The sequence below is a fragment of the Agrilus planipennis genome, unplaced genomic scaffold (genome assembly GCF_000699045.2).
Source record: "Agrilus planipennis isolate EAB-ADULT unplaced genomic scaffold, Apla_2.0 scaffold158, whole genome shotgun sequence".
NCBI classification, from domain to species: domain Eukaryota; kingdom Metazoa; phylum Arthropoda; class Insecta; order Coleoptera; family Buprestidae; genus Agrilus; species Agrilus planipennis.
In genome coordinates, this window is record NW_020438924.1 from 60744 (window position 1) to 85048 (window position 24305).

The 24305-nt window shown below is 36.3% G+C and overlaps 3 protein-coding genes across 16 annotated transcripts in view; 2 read left to right on the forward strand and 1 right to left on the reverse strand.

The window, feature by feature from the left end:
* Window positions 1-133: 133 nt before the first annotated feature.
* LOC108740181 (E3 ubiquitin-protein ligase HECTD1) lies at window positions 134-12977 on the forward strand. 3 transcript variants are annotated; one of them, XM_018474391.2, is made up of 17 exons: window positions 134-200; window positions 1102-1241; window positions 1300-1622; window positions 1678-2147; window positions 2209-2493; window positions 2555-2810; window positions 3133-3488; window positions 3954-4064; window positions 4490-4685; window positions 4768-4995; window positions 5451-5486; window positions 5605-5871; window positions 5927-7120; window positions 7175-7576; window positions 7641-9465; window positions 9528-11222; window positions 11715-12977. In XM_018474391.2, exons 2-17 carry the CDS (start codon window positions 1102-1104, stop codon window positions 11995-11997), a joined length of 8067 nt encoding a protein of 2688 aa, XP_018329893.1. In that variant the 5' UTR covers window positions 134-200; the 3' UTR covers window positions 11998-12977. The 3 variants fall into 3 exon arrangements, with proteins under 3 accessions (XP_018329893.1, XP_018329894.1, XP_018329896.1); XM_018474392.2 differs by lacking the exon at window positions 5451-5486; XM_018474394.2 differs by lacking the exons at window positions 3954-4064; window positions 5451-5486 and having other exon boundaries at window positions 135-200.
* Window positions 12978-13898: 921 nt separating this feature from the next.
* Window positions 13899-20098, reverse strand: LOC108740185 (reticulon-1-A). 8 transcript variants are annotated; one of them, XM_025973982.1, is made up of 7 exons: window positions 19943-20062; window positions 18855-19863; window positions 17758-17793; window positions 14826-15033; window positions 14545-14753; window positions 14384-14489; window positions 13899-14312 (listed from the first exon to the last, which is right to left on the reverse strand). In XM_025973982.1, exons 2-7 carry the CDS (start codon window positions 19564-19566, stop codon window positions 14261-14263), a joined length of 1323 nt encoding a protein of 440 aa, XP_025829767.1. In that variant the 5' UTR covers window positions 19567-19863; window positions 19943-20062; the 3' UTR covers window positions 13899-14260. The 8 variants fall into 8 exon arrangements, with proteins under 8 accessions (XP_025829767.1, XP_025829765.1, XP_025829768.1 ...); XM_025973980.1 differs by having other exon boundaries at window positions 18855-20098; XM_025973983.1 differs by lacking the exons at window positions 18855-19863; window positions 19943-20062 and adding an exon at window positions 18183-18537.
* Window positions 16807-24305, forward strand: part of LOC108740186 (proton-coupled amino acid transporter-like protein CG1139) — an 8322-nt gene continuing 823 nt past the window's right edge. Inside the window, exons 1-9 of one of the 5 annotated variants that reach the window (XM_018474406.2) lie at window positions 20057-20142; window positions 21491-21551; window positions 21608-21721; window positions 21786-21936; window positions 21994-22115; window positions 22281-22365; window positions 22683-23137; window positions 23277-23656; window positions 23797-24282. In XM_018474406.2, the coding sequence (XP_018329908.1) occupies window positions 20139-20142; window positions 21491-21551; window positions 21608-21721; window positions 21786-21936; window positions 21994-22115; window positions 22281-22365; window positions 22683-23137; window positions 23277-23656; window positions 23797-23831 (1407 nt within the window). In that variant the 5' untranslated portion in view covers window positions 20057-20138 and the 3' untranslated portion in view covers window positions 23832-24282. Of the gene's footprint in view, window positions 16954-20056; window positions 20143-20950; window positions 21100-21333; window positions 21433-21490; window positions 21552-21607; window positions 21722-21785; window positions 21937-21993; window positions 22116-22280; window positions 22366-22682; window positions 23138-23276; window positions 23657-23796; window positions 24283-24305 lie in introns of those variants that run through there. The other 4 variants (XM_018474404.2, XM_018474402.2, XM_018474403.2 and 1 more) reach the window with 4 other exon arrangements.

The following is a 24305-nucleotide window of genomic DNA, read 5'->3' on the forward strand; positions in this document are numbered from 1 at the left end:
AGCACACGGTCATTTAATTAAGCAAATATAATAAGTTCAGTTATAGTGTTAATTTTAATATATGTATAGGTAATGTATGTTGTTGTTCTATCCTGACAGATCATTGTAAAAATTTCATGTTTTTGTCATTAGAAAAAGTTTTCTTGTATTATCGATGGAATACCTTAATTTCTTTATCAAATGTCGATTTCACTACGAAAGTAAGTGCTCTAACACTTTGTGTCAATTTATTGTTAGCCTTGTGGCCCACACGCGATTTAACTGGCCATTGACTTTGTTTTATAGTGTCATCAAATCCCAATAATTGTGATTTATTGTTTTTTGTTCTTCAAAACTTTCCTTTTCTTGCGAAAAGAGTTGCTCGTTCTTTTTCATTTAAAAATAGAATTTTAATATACTTAGGTTTTTGTGCCAAAAAAAGAACCCTTTGTTTTTAAAATTGTGTATCCGCATATAAAAATATAACGTGCCTAATTTTTAGAACTTTTCTTCGTTTCTCAGGTACCTATTTAATTTTTCTTTCGTGGATATGAAAAGCAATTTAATGTTTTTCTAAAATCAGACATCATTCGTTATATTAACTCGCTATTACAATAATTGCGTCTCTACCAGGCACCTACCATGTCGCAGACATTTATATAGGTAATTCATTAAATACTACACCGTAACATATATAAATAATGGATGCACGAAACAGTATTTATTTTAAATCGATTTTATGCTATTCCATTAAAATTTTTCAATACGTCCCAAGAACCCGGTTGATTCTTGTTGTGTATAAAAAAACTGAAGTTCATGTAAAATAAGTACAACAGAAAAAAACGTGGGTACGTAATTTAAAATTTTCATAAAGCTATTTTTTGAGTAATATTATGTCTAAATAGATGTTATGGACTTTTACTACATACTTGTTTATAGCGGTTTTTTATATATACAAAGAACTAAACTGGCAGTTACAAATGCTTCCATTGAAGACCTATGTTCAAAAGTTCATTGCTTTAAAAAATACCTCACTTCTTGGGTTTGTAGACTCTCAGTTTATGTAGTGATCTTTAAAAATAATTTGCTTAACAATTTTATTAATTTAATTGCATTTAATAGATGGCCGACCCAGATCCTGAAACTTTATTAGAATGGTTGAGTAGTGGTGTTGGAGATGAACGGGATATGCAACTTATCGCTCTAGAACAACTATGTATGTTACTATTGATGTCAGACAATGTCGACAGGTGCTTCGAAAGGTATATTTTATATAATAATAACTTTTTACTTTTCTTACGATAATAATTTCTTATTCAGTTGCCCTCCTCGAACTTTCTTACCGGCCCTTTGTCGCATATTTTTGGACGAACAAGCTCCAGAAAATGTCCTAGAAGTCACAGCACGAGCCATAACGTACTATCTCGACGTTTCGGCCGAGTGTACCAGAAGAATCGTCGCAATGGAAGGTGCGATACGTGCCATCTGCAGACGACTAGTCGTGGCCGAATTATCCTCAAGGACAAGCAAAGACCTCGCTGAACAGTGCGTCAAAGTGCTGGAACTGATATGCACAAGAGAAGCTGGTGCCGTTTTCGAAGCAGGGGGACTCAGCTGCATCTTGCCATTCATTAGAGACAATGGTAACAAATTTTGCAGTAGCGAGCTCAGTTTATCAATAATAATTTACTTGTATAGGAAGTCGAGTTCATAAAGACACTTTACACTCTGCAATGGCCGTAGTGTCGCGTTTATGTACCAAAATGGAACCTGCAGACACTCAGTTGCCCACCTGCGTTCAAGCTCTGAGTACTTTGTTACATCACGAAGACCAGCACGTGGCCGATGGAGCGTTACGTTGTTTCGCATCAATAGCCGACAGATTTACGAGAAGGGGAGTCGATCCCGCACCTCTAGCTCAGCATGGACTCGTAGGTGAACTCCTGGCAAGGCTTTCAAGTGCTGCTGGGGGATCGATGGCTGCAACTGGAACAATTGGTGGGGGCTCTAACACTCCCGGAAAATCCGCTTCTATCACCAGCTCAACAGGTGGTTCTACAGCCACTGCAGCAAACCTTCCCTCTGACCAAAAGGCCAACGCTGCCTCTGTCTCGACCATCATTAGCCTATTGTCTACTCTATGTAGAGGATCGCCAAGTATTACACATGTAAATTGATTTTAAATATGTGGTAAAAGACGCTTAATTATATTGTTTTTTTTAATGTTAGGATTTATTACGTTCCGAACTACCCGACGCTATTGAGAAAGCTTTAAAAGGGGATGAAAGATGCGCCCTAGACACCATGCGTCTCGTCGATTTGTTGCTAGTGCTTCTCTTCGAAGGTCGGCGTGCTCTTGGTAAGACAGGGATCGCAGGACCGTCCTCGAACGCGATGCCTCGCATAAGAAGAATGGACTCAGCTGCTGAGAAGTCCCACAGACAACTTATCGACTGCATAAGATCCAAAGACACTGACGCACTTATAGAAGCAATAGAAACTGGTGGAGTGGAGGTAATACGGCTTGAATTACTTCGTTTCATTTTGATATTAATTTGCACATTTTAATTATAAGGTGAATTTTATGGATGATGTGGGCCAAACGTTACTGAATTGGGCCTCTGCATTTGGAACCCAAGAAATGGTAGAATACTTGTGTGAAAAAGGGGCAGACGTTAACAAAGGTCAACGTAGTTCGTCTTTACACTATGCTGCCTGTTTCGGACGTCCGGCCATTGCTAAGGTTTTATTGCGTTACGGTGCCAATCCTGATCTCCGTGACGAAGATGGCAAAACTCCCCTCGACAAAGCTCGTGAACGTATGGACGAAGGTAAACAAAAAAAGTCCTGCCAATAATTAATAGTGAAATATATATGTATATATATTTNTCTGAAATGGGCTCGAGACAAGAAAAATTACGACGAATATGGGAGCCTACCTACACGTATGTATAATTTTTATAGTAACCAATTTCAGTTTAATTAACGTCTAATTTAAAATTTAAAGGATTGTTTATAAAGAGAAAAAAGATGATTTGGGCGGTATGGAATCAGACGGGCGTTCCACTCCCGTAGTTATGGACGAAGGTAAACAAAAAAAGTCCTGCCAATAATTAATAGTGAAATATATATGTATATATATTTCTCCTGCAGGTCACAGAGAAGTAGCTGCTGTACTTCAATCGCCTGGTGAATGGATGATATCGTCTTTGAGCAAAGACAAGCCGAAAAAGTCATCCGAGGTAGACGTAGAAGAAAACGTGGAGCCGAAGGGCGATCCAGAAATGGCCCCAGTGTATTTAGGAAGACTATTGCCCGTTTTTTGCGCCACTTACCAAGCTACCATGCTGGCTTCTGTAAGAAAATCGAGTTTGGGTTTAATAAAGAAAATGATCCATTACATACAACCGGCTCTCTTAGAGGAATTGTGCACATCTACCACTGAATCGGCAACAAATAATTTTGGAAATCAGCTCGTAGAAGTTATAGCGTCCGTTTTGGATAACGAGGTAATTACTGATTTTTCTTTTAGCACTTTTCTGGCACTTGCTATTATCTACAACTTTTTGCGTTTTTACTTCTTACTTTTTGGTGAATAATTTAGATAATTCTAATTAGAAATGTGAGCAAAAAAAAATTTACAAATACAGGTTCGTTTTTAGCGCGCATTACTAAATTTTTCCTTACAATAATTCTCGTGAAACCCTCAGACAAACAAGAAACTAATTTGTTTTTTGTTCTGCCTCCACAATGTACATCGTTTCGATATTCTTTTACTACTGCCTCCTTTCTTTTCATCACTTACGCTATATCTACTGCTGCCCCTCTTAGGTACAAATTCTCCCCTAGTCTTATAAAACGTGGACATTTTTTTTTATTGCTTGGCAAGACGATTTACGAAAAGATCTTTATGTTCTTTAAAAGGGTGGTGTTCGTGTTGTTATTATTGTTAATTGGTCGCTCACTTTTTGCAGCCGACTTACACCTGGTCGAGGCCGCCCAGCACCGTTGCCATGGCGACCCTTGCCGTGTTCTTGCGCCAAAATTTGCATGGCAGGCACATTATACTCTGTCCACCTGTTATGGTTAGTTTTTTGTTACTTATCTTATAAATAATTAAATGCTACTTTTGTTATAATAATAATAATAGATTAAATAATAGCGTAATATCGAACATTCTTCCAATATTTCTGTTCCGTCCCCACACTAAACTAATATCATTCTAATACGTGTGTGACGAGGCTTGTTTTTTTTTTGAGAAACCTGTTGTTGCATCCACGTACGTAAATATATATTTTTTTTGTGTCACGTATGTATTAAAATATGAGAGAGAGCCTGCCTTTTGCAAATGTTGGCGCCACGAACATATTTTAAAATTCTCTGGGCGAAAGTGAGCTTTTTCCTCTTCACAAATGTCGGTTATTTATTTTTTATTTTTTCGCTTGTGTATTTTTTGTAATATCTTTATGAATAAATGGAAAACATCAAAAACATCTTACATTCTTTACAGGAGGATGAAGACAGTCATTTGGTGGTTCTTGCAGTGATTCAAGATCTTATGATGAAGGCGCGTGAGATATTCCTTGACCATTTCGCTCGTTTGGGTGTGTTTTCCAAAGTCAGGCAACTTGCAGGGCCTCCGGAAATCCCAGAGCAAATCGACGGGCCCATACAACAACCAAGAGAACAACAGGCTAATGAAACAGGTATTTTTTAGAAATTTATGAACAGTAGAATGATTAAAAGTGATATAGTATTGTACATATACTTATAATGTTCTTTCTGTAGAAAATGAAGTTGAAAGTACCGAAGACGCTAAGGAAATCCTTCCTGGGAAAGCGTATCACTGGAAGGACTGGTGCGTTTGCAGAGGAAGAGATTGTTTGTACATATGGTCAGATGCAGCAGCATTGGAACTTTCTAATGGCTCAAATGGCTGGTTTAGGTTCATTTTAGATGGAAAATTGGCTACTATGTATTCTAGTGGATCTCCAGAAGGGGGAGCAGACACGTCCAGTAAGTCACTTGTATATTATTTATTTTCCTTTTTTATAAGTACAGTAGACCAGAAAAAAAAAACGAGGCATTAGATTCAGGTAAAATAAAGTCAGGTACATCAATTTAAATTCTTAAGATTAGTTTTTATTTCTATTTGAAATTGTACTTTAAGTGAATTTTATTGTCATTTTGCAAGTTTTTGTGTTTTTCATTTTTACCTTAATTAAAAAACCAAAAGTAAATTAAAACCTCTTTAACAGGATCGTTCGATGTTAATGTTGCATTTTTAATTAATTGTGTCTTTTTGATACAAATATATTATTATTTTATATAATATTAGGAAAGGTTTGTGGTAATAAAAAATGTTATTTATCATTTTCTAACATAAATATTTTCTACCCAATGCTTGTCTTTTTTTTATTGTGTCGTGCACCATTAACTCAATTATCGTTTTTTTTTGTTTGTGTTGATAGGCAAAGGCCGGACTTCTGACTCGCTCACTACCGAAGGTAAGTTGTACATAAAGAACAATGTTCAATTAGTTTTCTTTTTATTTGATTTTTTTTTTAATTATAACTTGATTTATGATATATCCAGCTCAAAAAATAACTCTTTGTCTATGTTTAGAAAATAGAGGCGAGTTTCTAGAAAAGCTACAAAGAGCTAGATCAGCAGTCAAGAACACGACAAATTCTCAACAAATTCTTTCTAAAACCGGACCTGCAAGACTTGTTGTTGGCAATTGGTCATTAACTTCGAAGAAAGAAGGCGAATTACACATTCACAACTCTGATGGACAACAACAGGCCACAATATTACGTGAAGATTTGCCAGGTTTCATATTTGAGTCGAATCGAGGCACTAAGCACTCGTTCACCGCCGAAACAAGCTTAGGTAAATATTTTAAAAAAATTATTTTCATTCGGACATAATTAATATTGAAAATTAGGTCCTGAATTTTCTGCTGGTTGGACAAGTAAGCGTGGCAAGCGGCTACGTTCGAAGACAGAAGCAACGAAACAGAAAGTAAAAAATACTGCGCACGCCATTTACGAACAATACTTCAAAGCGGCTCAGGCACAACCTCGAGGGGTGGTCGCAAAACTCGGCAATATCGTGGCACAAATAGAACGTGCCTGTCAAAAACAATGCACGTACGTACATAACAATCGTGATGCAAGCGCAACAACAGGTGGTGGTAACGCATGGAAAGACATGCTCCGAAACGCCCTAGATGAGCTCACGCAGATACTTCAAGAAGATGGGGTTGTGAGCGCCTACGAGTTGCACAGTTCCGGACTCGTCCAGGCCCTTTTATCCCTTTTGTCGACGAGTTACTGGGACCAAGGGCTCAAGTCGAATAAAACTAGTAAATATCAGAAGCAAAGGATTCATTTGTTCAAACAGTGCTTCAAAGACCATACAAAAGGAAAGCAGAGTTCCATGACAGTGTTAGTATACAAGCTTATATCTGTTTTGGAAAGTATAGAAAAATTACCCATTTACCTATACGATTCACCTGGTTCAGGAGGTTATGGACTTCAAATATTGACTCGTCGATTAAGGTTTAGACTTGAAAAGGCATCTGGGGAAAGTTCGTTGATTGATCGAACCGGACGGGGACTTAAAATGGAACCTCTTAGCACAGTAGGCCAATTAGAACGATATTTACTTAAAATGGTAGCCAAACAATGGTACGACTACGACAGATCCACCTTCCAATTTGTAAAGAAACTACGAGACGCAAAGTATCAAACATTTAAGCATACACATGACTTTGACGAGAACGGAATCATTTATTTTATCGGTACAAACGGCAAAACTTGTTCAGAATGGGTGAACCCTGCCCAGTACGGCCTCGTCAACGTAATGAGTTCAGATGGACGTAATTTACCCTATGGTCGTGTTGAAGACATATTATCGCGAGACTCTTCAGCCCTTAACTGCCACACGAATGATGATAAGAGGGCATGGTTCAGCATTGATCTGGGACTATACGTAATACCAACTTGTTATACCCTACGACATGCCAGAGGCTATGGAAGATCAGCACTAAGGAACTGGCTATTCCAGATGTCTAAAGACGGTCTTTCGTGGACCACCCTGTATGCGCATACAGATGACACATCTCTTAACGATCCTGGTAAGTTATGAAAAGTATTTTATTTAATAATGTTTGCAATAATGCATTCTATAGGATCGACTGCAACATGGCCGATTGAAGTACCTGCTGACGAATATCAGGGTTGGCGTCACGTACGTATCCAACAAGCCGGCAAAAACGCTTCGGGACAGACACATTATCTCAGTCTGTCAGGTTTTGAAATCTATGGTAAAGTGACAAGTATATGTGAAGACCTCGGTAAAGCTGCAAAGGAATCAGAGGCGCACATAAAAAAACAGCGACGCCTGTTACGAATGCAAATGCTTAAGCATATGACAGTTGGTGCTAGGGTAGTGAGAGGTATAGACTGGAAATGGCGCGATCAAGACGGGAACCCCTCCGGAGAAGGTACCATCACTGGAGAGTTACACAGCGGATGGATTGATGTCACCTGGGATCACGGAGGATCGAATTCGTATAGGATGGGAGCTGAAGGTAAAAAAATATATACATCGATAAGACTCCATTTTTATTATTAATATTAATCTTTTCGATTTAGGGAAATACGATTTGAAATTGGCCCCAGGTTATGACGTGGAATCGACTCCTAAAGTGGTCCATCACCATGGTACTGGCATGAATGTTTCAAAGTCTTTAAAAGAAAAACAAAGCGTGTTAACTAGTAGAAAAAGCAGTTCAACTCCAAGTCTGCCTGAAGCTACTGACGCAAAAACAGCCGCTTCAGTGGCTTCCACGGAACAGGCTGCGTCTGCAGATAATTTAGCTGCTAAGCAAGCTGCAGAAACTATTGCCGAAAGTGTCTTATCAGTAGCTAGAGCAGAAGCTATCGTATCAGTCACTACAGAATCACAAGCGGCTGCCAACAATGATTCAGAACTGTCCGTAATAGTGCATCCCTTACGTGATCCTCATCACGACCTTTCCGCCATCAATAATTCCATTAGTAGCGATTTAGCGACTATCGTTGAAAGCTTAGCACTTACAACAACATCAAGTGACTCAAAGAAACAACAACGTTCCAATAAGCAAAGTCTTGTAGAAGTCGTTGAAGCTTTAGATAAAATACGAGAAGGTGGAGGAGCGTCGACTACCACCAGTACAACCACAGACCTTCTAATAAGCAACGCAAACGATATGGTACAGTCGACTAACCAACAAAACAAACAGGCCTCAGCTGCCACCGCCGGAGTACGTATATCTGTCTCAAACAATCACCACAGACATCGAGATTCGTCTGATGTAGAAAAGTCAAAACGTCACTCTCTTAACAAAGACCAGCAGCAACAACCACCACAGGGAGGCAACAAAAATAAGGACGAACAACAAGATTCTACATCCACAGACAGTAATAATGCCAGAAACTCTAATGTAAACCCAATGAGTGTAAGCGTACCAAATTTAGCATCAACTGAAACAGGAAGTCAGATAGAGACTACTTCAACCGCTGGTCTGTTAGAAACTTTCGCTGCTTTGGCAAGAAGAAGAACTATAGGGTCGGTTGCTGGCACAAACTCTTCCTCATCAAATTCTAACAACGTCAGCAACAACATAATCAATTCTAATACCCAAAATAATCATCATAATACTGGTTCTTTTTTCCCACGTGGTCCTAATTCCGTGTCAAGTCTAGTACGACTAGCTTTATCCAGTAACTTCCCTGGTGGCCTCCTAAGCACAGCACAAAGTTATCCAAGCCTTTCTTCGAGCAACAACGTTAATAACGCGTCGTCTGGTGGTGTACCGGTAACTACAGCTACTGCACAAGGCCTGGGACAAGCGTTGACGATGAGTCTCACATCTACCAGCAGCGATAGCGAGCAGGTATCCCTAGAAGATTTTCTAGATTCCTGTCGACCTCCAACGTTATTAGCTGAACTGGACGATTACGAAGACATGGGCGAAGACGAAGAAAATGATGAGGATGAGAACGAAGATGACGCCGATTACGAAGAAGTAATGGTCTCACGAAATCTTCTTTCGTTTATGGAAGAGGAAGGATTTGAAGCAAAACCGGGTAAACGAAGGTCCTGGGATGACGAATTCGTACTGAAAAGGCAATTCTCCGCACTTATACCGGCGTTTGATCCTCGACCTGGTAGGACAAATGTCAATCAAACTACAGATTTAGAAGTGCCACCCCCAGGAGAGGAAGATTCCAATACAAATTCTGAACATGAACTTCTACCCCAGCCAAGATTGCATTTGGTTCTAAAAGGCCCCAATCTGCCCAGCGTACCCGATGTGGAAATAGAACTAAATAACCCCAACTGGACTATCTTTAAGGCAGTTCAGGAATTAGTGCAAATATCTGAAATGGGCTCGAGACAAGAAAAATTACGACGAATATGGGAGCCTACCTACACGTATGTATAATTTTTATAGTAACCAATTTCAGTTTAATTAACGTCTAATTTAAAATTTAAAGGATTGTTTATAAAGAGAAAAAAGATGATTTGGGCGGTATGGAATCAGACGGGCGTTCCACTCCCATAGTCACCGTATTTTCCCGCAGCGGATCTAGTTCTGTAGCGGGAACTACCCTCTCACCTAGTACCCCAGTCCCTGGAACACCTTCAGTTTCCAACTGTACTGTAGAAGACGTTCTTCAACTTCTTCGTCATTTATTTGTGATAACAACGTCCCGCGAGCAAGATTACGATCAAGAACTTGATACTGATCTTACACCTGAACATTTCGCCAGTAAGAAAATCAATAACAAACTTCTGCAACAAATTCAAGACCCGCTGGTATTATCAAGTGCCAGTTTACCAGCCTGGTGCGAAGAACTGAACCAGTCTTGCCCTTTCTTATTCCCGTTTGAGTCTCGACAGTTATATTTCAATTGCACGGCATTCGGTGCATCCAGGAGTATCGTATGGTTACAGACACAAAGAGATGTAACGATAGAACGACAGCGTATGCCAGGGCTGTCACCCAGAAGGGATGATCCTCACGAATTCCGGGTTGGGCGTTTAAAACATGAACGTGTCAAAGTTCCGCGTGGAGAGAAGCTGCTGGACTGGGCAATGCAAGTAATGAAGATCCATTGTGATCGAAAATCTATCTTAGAAGTAGAATTTTGTGGGGAAGAGGGCACTGGACTTGGGCCTACTCTTGAATTTTTTGCCTTGGTGGCTGCCGAATTACAACGACGTGATTTAGCAATGTGGATATGTGATGACGACGCCCTTAGCATGCAGCAACCTATTGATCTTGGAGAGGGCGTGAAACCACCGGGTTATTACGTCAGACGCCCTTCGGGATTGTTCCCTGCACCTTTACCCCAAGACTCCGAAATTTGCGACAAGGCAACCCGCTACTTCTGGTTCCTGGGCGTTTTTCTGGCCAAAGTACTACAAGACAACCGTTTGGTAGACTTACCACTTTCTAAGAGTTTCCTGAAGCTCATGTGTCACGGCGAAATACAGAAGAATGTCAATGAACGTATAGGTTTTGCTGGACTAAATAATAACAAAAATATCGACATAGACATAATGACATCGAGTTTGATATCAGAAGAGAGCGAAAAAGAATTAGAGCTTGATCCTCCCAAAATTAACGCCTACTCTGACGATAAACTCCAACAACAGCCCTGGTATTATGGCATCTTGGGGTCCGAAGACATGCACAATATAGATCCAATTCGCGCCAACTTCCTTAAAGAAATCCAAGACCTTGTAAAGCGAAAGCAAAAGATATTGCAAGATTCGGCATTAAGCGTAGAAGCAAAAGCGCACCAAATACAGAATCTCAGCATAAATCATTCGTCAGGGCCCGTTCTTTTAGAAGATCTCGCTTTAACGTTTACATATGCACCAAGTTCGACCGTCTTTGGTATTCCAGCCGTAGATTTGACGCACAACGGTGCCGACATTGAAGTAAACCTGGAAAATGTCGAAGAGTATTCAGAACTAACCATGTCTTTCTGCTTGGACAAAGGAATCAGTAGGCAACTGGAGGCCTTTTACAAAGGCTTCTCCGTCGTGTTTCCAATGGAAAAGTTGGCCGCTTTCAGTCCTGACGAAATGATGGTCATGCTCTGTGGAGACCAGAATCCCCAATGGACTAGGGAGGACCTACTCAACTACACTGAACCTAAACTAGGATACACCAGAGATAGGTGAGTGAAATATTTTTGTTTTAGAGGTTGTAACGGCATTAGATGTCATTCTGGTATGATACGATAAAAGGTGAAATGCAATTACTAATTTTGGGAAATAACGTTTTAAGGTTGTGTTTTTAAATAAGCTTTTTAATTGTGGCAGGTAAAAAACTGTTTTGTATGGCAACGTAAATGTAGTGATACTGTTGTTATAATGGTTGAGGTTTAATGGTCTGTTCCCTTTTTCGTTTTAAATCCTCTTAGGTTTAGTTCTATTCACAACTTTTTATTGTTCTTTGTTTGAAGTGTCCTGTTTCCACTACTTTCTTGTATCGTGTTTTTTAGTTCTTTAGAGCATAGAATGCTTTCCGCATTTTAACCCCTACACCAATCATGTTGGCATTATGTTTGCACACTTCATCTGCATTTTTATTAATCTAGAAATGCTTGGTTGCTATAGCTATCGTTCAACTAAGCTAATGTTACATTTTTATTGTGTTTTTTAAACAGCCCTGGTTTCTTGCGTTTCGTCAACGTGTTGGTTAATATGTCTCCTGAAGAACGGAAGGCCTTTTTGCAGTTCACAACTGGTTGTAGCTCGTTACCTCCAGGCGGTCTAGCTAATTTATATCCTAGGTTGACCGTGGTTCGAAAAGTTGATGCAGGCGAAGGCTCCTATCCTTCGGTTAACACCTGCGTGCATTATCTAAAACTACCCAACTATCCCACTGAGGAGATCCTAAGGGAGAGACTACTAGCAGCGACTAAAGAAAAAGGGTTCCACTTAAATTAATTTTCCCTTGTATATTTTCCTTTTCCCTTTAAATATGCTTATTGTTTTTTTTGCAAATGATTTTTGTTATCGTCTCTTTGGACATGGGCGAAAGGGAAAAACAGATACATAGCAAAAAAAGACGTTTCTATGGTGACTTAGAAAAATTTTCGATAGGAGAGAGAGAAAAACTATCTAGGGGACGCTAGCAGATGCATAAATCAATTATAAAAATATTCAATCCAATAAAAAGCATTTACTTGGATCAAATACGATATGTTGGTTGTTATAGGCGTACATATGTATACATAACATAGGAATGATCATTTTTCCTTCTCTAGTGATATATAAATATACATATAAAATATATACATGTACAAGTATTCGATCTCTCAAATGGACTATTAAACTGGTAATAATAAATTAATGAATTTACTAAACGAACGACAAATGTATACTGTATTGGGTTTTCCTTTTCCTTTTTTACTATATTTAGTGATTATAATGCGGTAGCGCCGGTTAGTTTTGACAAGTTCCAATGCGGCTCCCTAATTTCAAAAATAAAATCTTTTCGTGGGACTTAAACAAAAACACGATCTACATATTTTCTAGTCGATATATAGCTTATAAACTCGGTGCGGGGGCCTAAGAGCCTCTGTCTTTTTATTTAGGAAAAACTATTTTTAATGTAAATGATCAGAAACGCTTCACCAAAAAACAGTAAAAACGGTCGGTCAAGGCGATAAATAATATATTAATCTGTATAATATACATAAATAATATAATAATTACTTTGCGGATGTTAAAAGACAGTTATTTTAACAATTCCAATGATTTTTCAGCATATTATGGTATTTTTAAACGAATGAGCTTTAGTATGATGGTATGTATTAAATAGCCAATTCGTTTACCATTTTGTTTGGTTTCTTGAGCATTTTTTTGTAGAGAGAGTAAAAAAATGTATTTAATTAAATGTTAACAATTATAATCCGTAGATAGAAGAGAAACTATTTTATTCGTATAAAGTGGTGTTTATTCCCTAATACTTCACAATCCTTATCTTTAATCCTTTTAAATTTACTTTTAATTGGAAGTACATGACCAAGTTTGAAAGGTTATCGTTGTAAAGTATTCTTTTCCTCTTTGCAGAAATTTAACACGAAAAGAAAATCAGATTTCTTATTATAAATACTTTATTTTTGTGGTAATAATAATAATAATCAATCTCAATAATTAAGCAACTACCTAGGTAATATAAAAGGTTGCAGCAGCAGTCAACTTATAAACGTACAACTAGAAATATAACAAATAATTTTTCATTGTACATTATTATATTTTATTTTATAAACAGGCTAGCTAAACATTTTTCAACCAACCAATTTCTACCAAACCTTAAAATTTATAGTCGCATAAACGATATGTAGAAAGGAAACATACAACGCACATGTTTTATTGCAAAACTGTATCCCTTGAACTAAAATATATAGCAACATTAACATTCTCTTTCAAAGCTATACATTTTTAAAAGGGGCATTACTTTATGTTAATAAGATGAATGTATTGGAAACCAAGCCGTACGTACATGTACATTCCGAAAAAAATGCATAATTTTTTTGGATAACAGCAAAGTATGTTCTTAACTATTATATACATACACGATTATTTATATTTTATATAAATTTTTATTTTCCTTTTCGTAATTTCAAATATAAAAAAGAAATATGCCAAAAGATATTTTTCAACGCTTTAATAAATAAAATGATATAAATACATACATATCTTATTTTTAAAACGTGCGCCTGTAACGAAATAATAATCAAATTTTTTTATTATTTCTGACACAAATTTCGCCTGCGGCAATCCAAGAATTATATATTTTGTAAAGTACAATGAAGTAAACAACAAAATCAATAATTGTTTACTTCAGTTACTGTATAAATTATATTTGTATCAAGACATGGGTGAAGGACAAATACGAATGATAGCAATTTTATAGCCACAAGACGACAGTCGAGCACAACGAACGAACAAAGGAAAGATTACTTTAAATTTAATAAAATCTTCGAATAATTTATTAGTAATAAAAAACTTCTTAATACAGTGGTAGCCATTCAATCAATAGTAGCCTCCTGCCTTTGTTGCATTTGGAAAAAAAAAGTGCAACATTTCACGCGCATTCTCTCGATAATATTCGTCAAAATTTTGAATTATATGTGTGTGTGATACGTACATACATGCATTATATTTATATGCGAAATGAATTTATAAAATTACAGCGACTAATTTACTGATCCTTCTTCTCTTCCTTCTTGCCAATTGGAATTGCAGCCTTCACTCTGAAAATAAAATAAATTGATAAAGATTGTTATCTTCAAACATGAAAACGAAAATGAGTAGATTTACTGACTTGGATGTAAATTCGGCCAATTTCGACTTGACAAGCTGGAGATTGTTGTCGATTTGGGTTTTGTTCATTTCATAAACTTTCGGAAGCGTGAAAAGTGCGACCCAAGCTACAAAACATTATATTTTTTAGGTGGACAAAGTAAAAGAATAAATTCAACTTACAAATAATGACCAGGGTCATGCCATTAAACCATGCTCCTAGATAAGTCATACACCATAAAAAGACGGCAAACTTTATGGAATCGACCAGATCTTCAACAAGAAACAGCCTACGCAACTCGTGCAAGACCCCATTCAAATTCGCCACGATTACCTCGGAGACTTCCTTCGTTTTGTCTTGTGGAAGTCCAACTTCAGCCTCCAATATTTCTCTGTTACGAAGATTGAGATAATAACAATCAAAACATAAGGAGAGGGTATAAAGAAGGGGCAAAGTTTCTTACTTGAATGGATGTCCATCGCCAGTTTTTTGAACGGCCTGTACAATGTTTTTGTATATTCGGAATGAAATCGTCCCGGTTAATATCAATAATGATAGATAAGCAACAACGCTGATAAGAGAGAAGTAGGTGAGGGCTAATAAAACGATTAAGACGCCTGCAAAAACGGGACCAGACTTCTTAGGGTCTCTCCAATAAATCAGACTCTCCACTGAAAATATAAAAATATACGTAAGTTAACAACACACACTTTCTTAAAATTACAATTTGCCTTTTTCATTCAAAAAAATCATTTTTTTGGCAGTCCACGCAAACATACAGTAATAATTATTCCAATATTGTTCATTTTTATTTCTAACGACTTAAAGTTAATTACACTTTTATTTATTTTAGTACAAATTAAGTAACAGAAATAACACGTGTCGTTGCATGCGACAATATATTCCCATATGTTCTGTCTTACCCGGTCCTCGTTCGGGCAAAGGGTCACCGTTTCTTCCGCTATTATTTCTATTATACTGTCTGCGAACCATATTTCGAATAATTAGAAAATTCGTAAAAAAAAAACACTACGTTTATCAACGTAAAGTTACCGCGAGACCACGAGCAAGCGTAAGAAATAAAAAGATCTTCGGGTCACCGATCACACGACAGCTATCTAGTTTTTTACTTCTTGTTTCTACCTATAACATCTGCTGAAGTTGAGGACGACAACGTGTTGGTATATAGTATGTGTAAAGAACTGTTATATGTTGAATATCGCTTACGCGGCAACCTAGTGCGGTGAGAGCCACGAGGGAACCCATAGAATTGACTTAAATAATCGTACTTAACGCGTACCTTCTCCAACTTAAAAGATATGCACGCTATTTTATCTCTCTCTACCTATACTTACTCATGTGAAAAGCCAGCAAAATATCAGTCTAATATGCGAAACAGAAAACTAATAACTGCGTATGTAATAAAAGTACATACATATTATCTATAGGGCAATTATAATTAGTCGTTTTCGTTTTAGGTAGCGCAACATGTTCGTTTTTTTGCGGGCAAACGATTTAAGATCACCCACCTGTATTAAATTAATTTCTGAGTTCAACCCAATTGAATTATTAAATGTAATTTAGGATAGTCTCCTCTTAGGTCATACTACATTAAGTAGTTGACAATTTTAGGATTTTATTATCATACGTCATTATTATCATTTTCGAACTTTATCTACGGCGCCTGTCGTGTAAAAAAAGGAAAAGCACAAAACTGATAACAGTAATAAAAATACAATTTAATATGATAAATACATACATATCCAAATATTTAATTTTAACAACGAAGACTATTTGCGCGTTAGGATTTGTTTTGTTGCGTTGATTACCAATTAGAATATAGTTAATTTGCAATGCAAATTGTAATGACTTTTTATTAGACGTTCCCATAATACCGAACGTGATTGAATCATCATCAAATGTATATTCATCTCTATTAAGACCAAGCCGACCTAAAAGCTAAATATAGAGCTACCACATACTGCACACACGTGAACGAAATCCAACTTACAAACGCAACTTTATTTCTGCCCGGTATGCGAAAAGTTAAAACGATTATTGCATATTAAGTTTTTGTTGCAGATCCATTCCCAAAAATCCTCACAGCAACAAATACACAAATCATAAAAAAAAATCTGAAGCCAGACGTACTTTTTGAGGGCGCTCTTGGTCCTGTCTTTTTCCAGAATTGTAAATGGCACACACATACAACAGACCACCACTTCGTTCGCACTAAATTCGCGGATTTTTTCCCGACAACTCAAGTGAACATTGAAGTTATTTTTTTCGACAATCGACCACACCGTCGTCCGAACTAAGCTTAGCTATGTATTTGCAGTAGTCGAAACTGAGCTCCTACCAAATTAATACTGATGCATATATACATCTATACAAACACTCCTAATACTGGCACACACATACACACACACGCACGCCCCTCAATACCTTTATAGCAACACACAACAATGGATGAGTTTTTGCAGTTCAACAAGAAAAATCAAACAAACATCAATCTGGAATTCCTGTAGAACTATTATTATGAGTACTATTGGACAGGATTTCAGGAAGATCTACAAGTGCACTTACTCCTGGTATGTAGACACTCGAATACTCCCATGGTATAGGGTACAGCGTTTCGTTCTTTTTTAAATTAACAAAAAAAAAACAGAAATCTTCTTAATTCAGGCGCACCCACCAAAAATATAGCGATATAGGATGTGTTCTTAATAAATTATATTATTGTCTATTGTCAGATACAAGTGCAGGTCGTTATTATACTGACCGAGGTCGCGTTGGCACAGGGCCGAAGAACCGCTAATTTTGCAACAAATTAAACCCTTTACGGAACCAAATTGGCGCACATAACTATTTCGCATTCGGAAAGAGCGCGTATTGAAGCAAAAATTTTTGTTACTCGCGAAACGCAACACTAATAATACGTTCGTTAATATGACACCCCTATGCGCTTTTCCAACCCCGAAAACGATTGCGGTGTTACGCAACACGCAAGCGCACCTACACTAAATCAATACAAAATTTAATTTTCTTTTCACTTATAACATTCACTTATTGAATGACATCTTATTAAATTGAATAAGTTAAAAATACACAGTAACAATAACATTCATTAAATCATTACTTTCACGATTAGTCATTTTTCTAGAAAACTTACTGTATGATCGCAGATAATAATTATATACATAGGTATCAGGAAAGACCTTTGTCCGTAATGAAACTGTTGCATAATCTTTTGCAAACAACCCAACAATCGAATTATTGAAAACAGTATTTTATCTTTTTTCTTATTAAAAACCTTTGAACAATTCAGGAAAAAAACAGTATTAAGCGGGTCTTTAAGGTAACTATTTACAATTTTTACGGGTTTTAAAACTTACCTCTAGGATTAAGTTGATTTGGACGAAACCATGCATCTGCAAGCCAATCAGTAATTAGAGTATTAGTATGTTAATATAAGAAAAGAAGGAATAATTATATGTACAAGCGGTATCAAAGGAAATATTTACTATTTGTTAGGAAGTAACGATATGTACATATTTTATGAGTAGTACTGTACATAACAACTAAAAACTTTTTGAACAAGCGTACTTTGGACTCGATCAAAATGGCCACAAATTTTACAGCTCTTGTGGATGATGTTTCTAAAATTCCTTTAATAATAATAAAGCTTTTTATAACTTGAATAACGTTAGATATAAAAAATTTAGTACCGGTAATTCGACTTTACTCAAAATCATAAATACGCTTATCTACCTATTTATGAGCGACAATGTTTAGCACAATTTATATTATATTTACGTACATGGATTTAACAAAGAACATGGTACAGACAACCTGCCCTCAGCATCTCCCAATGTACACTTCCCGAAAGAGTCTCTTTTCCCTATTTCTTGAGACACCCCATTTATCACCTCGCTCACCACTTCTTTTGCGACACTTTTGATCTGCTCTTCCATAGTTGCGTTGTAAAATCGTACTTAATTTGAATTTTCGTTACATTTAAGACCTCGCGAGTTTTCTAACGGTTTTTTTTTTATATAACGTTGTCACGCAATAATCTACCGTGTAATAACAAATTGAAGGAAAAGGTACAAGTACGTAGTATGTCTGTACAATAGCGAGTTAATGAGTACAACACGGCCATGAGAGCACATGCGCAAACTTGACTAGCGACGATATGATAACGACATAGTAACAAATAATCAAATATGTATAATATAATAATATTAAACTAAGATAAGAACTTATAAAAGCAAACAGACCAAACAATTATCACGTGCTAGATAATGTAGACAACAATTTTAACACAGCTGGAGAGAGCGTGACTAATGTTAATGAATAATATGTATGTACAGCTCAGTATGGAAATAATGTATTAATATAAGTAGCAAAACTAATCTTAAGTATTATAATGTTAAATGTTTAGTAATTGTTTTGTAGATGTACTGATAATATTTAAGAAAAAGGGCCTCACCTAGTCCTAAGTTGCAGAACAAAGCTTCTGCTTCCAATTTGGTTTTGTTGTCAAGCTGTTTTTCAAGTCGTTGCTTTTCTGAAACTGGTTTCGTTTCTTTGGTTTTTTCTTCTTGTTTTTCGTTGGTTTTTTTGGTCAGTTCACTTTTTTTCTGGTCGATAACTTTCACATCTTCCACCGATTTTTTCAGTTCCCTAATGCTTTTTTCTACTTCAGTTTCAATCAGTTTAGGTTTTTCTTCAATAATTATTTTGCTCTTTTCCTTTTCTTGGGTAACTGTCTTGCTCTTTTCATTTTCTTCAAAACTTGCAGGGGCAGACGGTTTTAATGGCTCATCTAAATGTGGCGCAACTTTAGAAGGACTAAAAGAACCTGATAAATCTTTGTGCAATTCACTTTCACCCTCTTTATCCTTAATCTTATGACTAATGATCGGATCTGTCAGAACTGACTTTACTCCAAAATCGTCTAGTTTGTCGCCTGTTACTGAGATTCCTCTTGTACTGTATGCAAAATCCTGGGGCATATTTTCACGTTCGAAATCCATGAAATTTTGCGTGGACGCTTTTATCTCTTCAAAGAGACCCGGGTTTTTATCACCTTCGATAGTATTGTGATGATCGGTCTTTTGGAAACCGGAATCGGTCTTAAATTCGCTCAAAAAAGTATCAAGTTTATGTTCGACGCGTTTATCTGGAACGGTATCGCCCATTTCAAGTAAATTCAACTCAGCAACTGGTACGTCAGAGGGTGCAGTTCTTTTTAGAGGGTCGAATATGTCTTCGACGACCTTGTCCGCTTCTTTATTGATCTCCGCCGCAAAGTCACGTGCCGCTGAAGTAAAATCTCCCAAAATATCATTGACATCCGACTTATCAGCCTCTTCGCGAGAAGAACTGTCACTGACCAAATGCTCGAAGTCGTCAGGCGAATCTAATAAGTCATTCTTCGCCTTTTCTGCTTTATGCTGATGGGAGTGGTTGTTATCATGTGAATCGGCTTTGATCGGCTGTGTAAAAAAACTATCGTTATCCATTTTATTCGATTATGAAATATTAAGTCAGTAAAAATCACAAAAATTTACGCACTATAGGGATAGAAACACTTTAAAACTGTAAAAAACCGGCCGCCTATATTATACGAAGTGCTGATGACATCAGCAGTGATTCATCACACGCTAAAACAGCAGTAACAACCCGATACCCGACTCCGGACCAACCTTGCAGCTTGTTTTCCTTGTTTTCTTTCTCGCTGCATTCGAGATAGTCCACATGACAAGCACCAATGAGTAAGTGGGATTGAGTCGAGAGTGGGAGAAAAATTAAAAAGTTGGTTTATAATTATTGGTTCACCCATTACAAACCCTTAATTCACCTTACAGGGTTATCAATTGTAAATTATTTTGTTTCCCAAACTTTTCCAAAACACCACGTGCTTTACAATCATGACCTTTATAATGGATAAAGATCATGGCTTTTATTATCAAAAAAAAAAATACTGTCTGATTAATTCCGAAAGTAACATAACTATCCAATCTGTTACTTTTTTCGCAGTGAAGGAAAAAGAAAAGACATAGCATGAACTAAAAAATTAATGTTTTTGTAAGGAAAACTGTTAGTAATTAGAAAAGCAAATGCTTTTGAAAGATATCTATAATGCGCACCAAATGTGTAAGTTATTTTGAAAGTGCATTTAAAATTTGAAAATATGGTTCATGTAGTGACATCTGTGTCATAATGGAACAACTATTTGAATTTCGCGGGTTTTAATATTATACATTTGTTATTACCACTTAAAAACAATCTACGTGACAAATACAACATTAAAATGATAAATATTTTCAATAGACCTTTCTTTTGCGTAAAAATAAATGAATTCGAAAATAGCCCGTCTCCCACATACTAGCATTTCTTGTAATATACTTGGGGCGTGATAAATATAAACACGCAGCATATTTCGCACCTTCTCTTTGCCAAGAGTGACGTAATTATCGTAACATTACGACTAAAAACAAAATTTTTGAGGAACACGAACCACATTGGACGCTGCACAAAAAATGTGGTTCACATATAATACACTTACAAATCAAAAATAAACTTAATAACTACCTGTGCTACACCTGATCTTCCGTCTATCGTCTGTTACCTGAATAATTTTAGCACTAAAGTTGTTTGGAGAAAGAATTGTGTACCTGAATGACTAGTGTGAAACAATTTTACCATTTATATATTAAATTTGAATCCTAGTAAGTACACACATTAACACATTTTTAGTTATTTGAGTAATTAATTGTCTACTCAAATATCTTACATTTATTAGGGCTTATTACCATCCAAGCAAAACTGGCAGTAAAAAAAAAACTTTTTGTTGCTTTGGTTGCACATTGCACGCAATGTACCGGACATGTATATGTACACATACATTTAAACTTTTTAAAAATAGAAAATATATTTACTTTTTTCCAATGCATAAATTAATAAACAATCAGAAAATGTTTCTGTCAGTGTGCAGTGATATAATCTTCAGTTTTTACTAAATATTCATATATGTTTATTTATCTTATATAACTGTTGAATAGGTACTTATTTGATTGTTTATTTTTGAATACTAATCCAAACATATTTTTATTTTTTCAGGCAATATGAAAACCCCATCAGACGAAAACGCACAATTGTATGCTCAAGAATTCAACCAAATGTAAGAAAAATATTGTGCAAAGATTACCTACCAACGTTTGTTTAATTAATTTTTAGGACAACATTGAAAAATAACGAAATCAAACTTCCCCTTGAAAGTACAGAACCCATCAACAAACCAGATGACACGTATATACCTTTTAATAACAGAGACGTATCACATCCTAATTCGTAAGTACACAAAATGTTTACAAAGAATAATATGTAAAATAAAAGCTTTTTTCATTAATTGTAGGTCTATTGGTGCGGTGATACATCTCGTTAAAAGTTCACTCGGAACTGGTATTCTAGCAATGCCTTATGCTTTTAAAAATGGTGGTTTAATTTTTGGTACCATTGGTACGTTAGTTGTTGGATTTTTGGTGACTCATTGCGTCAATATTTTGGTACGTCTATTATTCATCATTGAACCGATACTCTTAAAGCATGTTCTTTTAACACAGGTTAAGTCAAGTCACGAAATTTGCAGACGATCTAGAACACCTTCGTTGGGTTTTTCAGAGACAGCAAAGACAGCTTTCGAGTACGGTCCTCAATCCATCAAACAGTGGGCGCCATTTGCAAGGTAAGTGCCCTACTTAAGTTTTCTTAATAATTACCCATAATTCCGAATGATAAAATGTACAATGAAGTTGATTTTGGGAAATTATTTCGGTTGTTTATATAATTTTATATTTTGCATTTATTTGGCTCGATAATTTATTGGAACTGTTTGATATATATTTTTCAGTGTTTTTGTAGATGTCTGCGTAGTGACAACTTATTACTTTGGTCTTTCTGTCTATGTTGTTTTCATTGCAGACTCAATTCAACAGGTACTTTTGATGCCTTTTGAAAATGCTACACTCTTACGTATTATATTTTAAGCTTATAAAATTCGTGCGCTTCTTTAATTCGATATTACGTTATATATTATATGCTTAAGGCATATTAACTACTTGCGCTCATTTCTAATTAATAACAAGTGTGTTGCTGGCGTTGCTGTTACTGTGATGATTGTGATACAGTACTTTTTTTAACCCAATAATGCTTCATACAGCAGGTATGTATTACTAAATTAATTTTTGTACAATTAACCGGCTATATGTATATAATATATACTTTAAAATTTCTAACTATTATCAATTTTCAGTTAATTCATCATTACCTGAAAACAAATTGGCCGTTGACCTATTATATGCTACTGTTATTAATCCCTTTGGTTCTGATATGTCAAGTCCGCGAATTGAAGTACTTGGTACCGTTTTCATTCTCTGCCAATGTATGCCTTGTTGTTACATTTACGATAACGCTTTACTACGTTTTCGTTGATTTGCCTGAAGCGGGCGATCTTCAGATGATGGGGTCGTTTTCGCAGCTCCCCCTCTTCTTTAGCACCGTCATATTCGCGATTGAAGGCATAGGAGTCGTCATGCCTGTTGAGAATAACATGAAACATCCCCATCATTTTCTTGGATGTCCTGGAGTCCTAAACATAGCAATGTTCATTATTACGTCAATTTTTACACTCATAGGATTTTGCGGTTATCTGAAGTACGAAAAAGATACGCAGCCAGCCATCACAATAAATCTACCGGTTAATGAAATGTAAGAACATCGTTTCTGAATAAAGTCTTGTAACGTCTTTGGTGACTACTAACGTAGCATTAAAAAGAAGAAAAGTCTAAAGACGTTGCAATACTCGGATTTTCATTATAGTTACCATTTAAAATCTTTTTTTTTCTAGATTGGCTCAGGTTGCAAAAATATGTGTAGTTTTAGCGGTATTTTTTACGTACGCATTACTCTTCTACGTCCCCTACGACATTGCTTGGAGGAAATGGATATCCCCGAATATACCTCCCAGGTATTCGAACTTAGGTCAAGTATGTGCCAGAACGGTGTTGGTCAGCGGAAGTGTTGCCATAGCAATAATGGTTCCTGGTCTTGATTTAATTATCACATTGGTGGGAGCATTGTGTTTCTCGACACTTGGTATATTAATTCCCGTCGCAGTTGACACAATTGTAATGTGGGACAGTCCTGGTGTCTTTAATTGGAGATTGATAAAAAATGGATTCCTTTTCGCCTTCTACTTGTTCGCCTTGAGTACCGGAACTTATACAGGTATTATGGCGTTTTTTAATTAAGAAGAAGATCAGTTAATTAATTAAAAAAATGTACAGAAATAAATACGGTAATATTTTTTATATTAACGAGACGTTGAAATACAGTTACGGTTGTAATAACTTGAGTTTTGATTTAAGGAGCGCGTAAGAGAGGCAAAAAATATCGAAATTGAAAATGCAACTGCAATTTCATTATTTTATTCGATATTTTCTTTGCTTTGAAAACATCATTATTTTAAGTAGGTATACATCATAAATCTTGAGTCTTGGTGTAAATTATAATAACATTAATAGAATATTATTTATTAAAAGGTGGTGCGCACGCGTGTGTATGAGCAAAAACAAACTTTTTAACCGTTTTTTTTCTAATATTTATGGTCGGCCCCTCAAAAACATAGAACAGTTCGTTAATAACTAATCCTCTACTTTTGTCCAATTAGACAAGACAGTATAAAAATAAGAAAAAATAAAGCACATACATCTTATGTACATCATACACTTGCCATTGTATAAAAAAATAAAACCGCGCCCCGAAAGCGCCTTCAATAATATAATATTAATAATAATACAAAAAAATATATATTTTAAATACAGTGCGATCACCTTTTCTCCCATAGCATGTACATTCCTGTTTGTACCATTTGAAT

Bases quoted from the DNA above. Each gene is read 5' to 3' on its own strand.
- LOC108740181 (XM_018474391.2), top strand. From the start codon at position 1,102: ATGGCCGACCCAGATCCTGAAACTTTATTAGAATGGTTGAGTAGTGGT. The intron at 2,811-3,132 runs GTAAACAAAAAA...TTTCTCCTGCAG, and splicing joins TCGTGAACGTATGGACGAAG to GTCACAGAGAAGTAGCTGCT. The intron at 4,686-4,767 runs GTATTTTTTAGA...TTCTTTCTGTAG, and splicing joins ACAACAGGCTAATGAAACAG to AAAATGAAGTTGAAAGTACC.
- LOC108740185 (XM_025973980.1), bottom strand. From the start codon at position 19,890: ATGGATAACGATAGTTTTTTTACACAGCCGATCAAAGCCGATTCACAT. The intron at 17,794-18,854 runs GTGAGGCCCTTT...ATTGGCTTGCAG, and splicing joins GTTCTGCAACTTAGGACTAG to ATGCATGGTTTCGTCCAAAT. The intron at 14,490-14,544 runs GTAAGTTGAATT...AATGTTTTGTAG, and splicing joins CATGACCCTGGTCATTATTT to CTTGGGTCGCACTTTTCACG.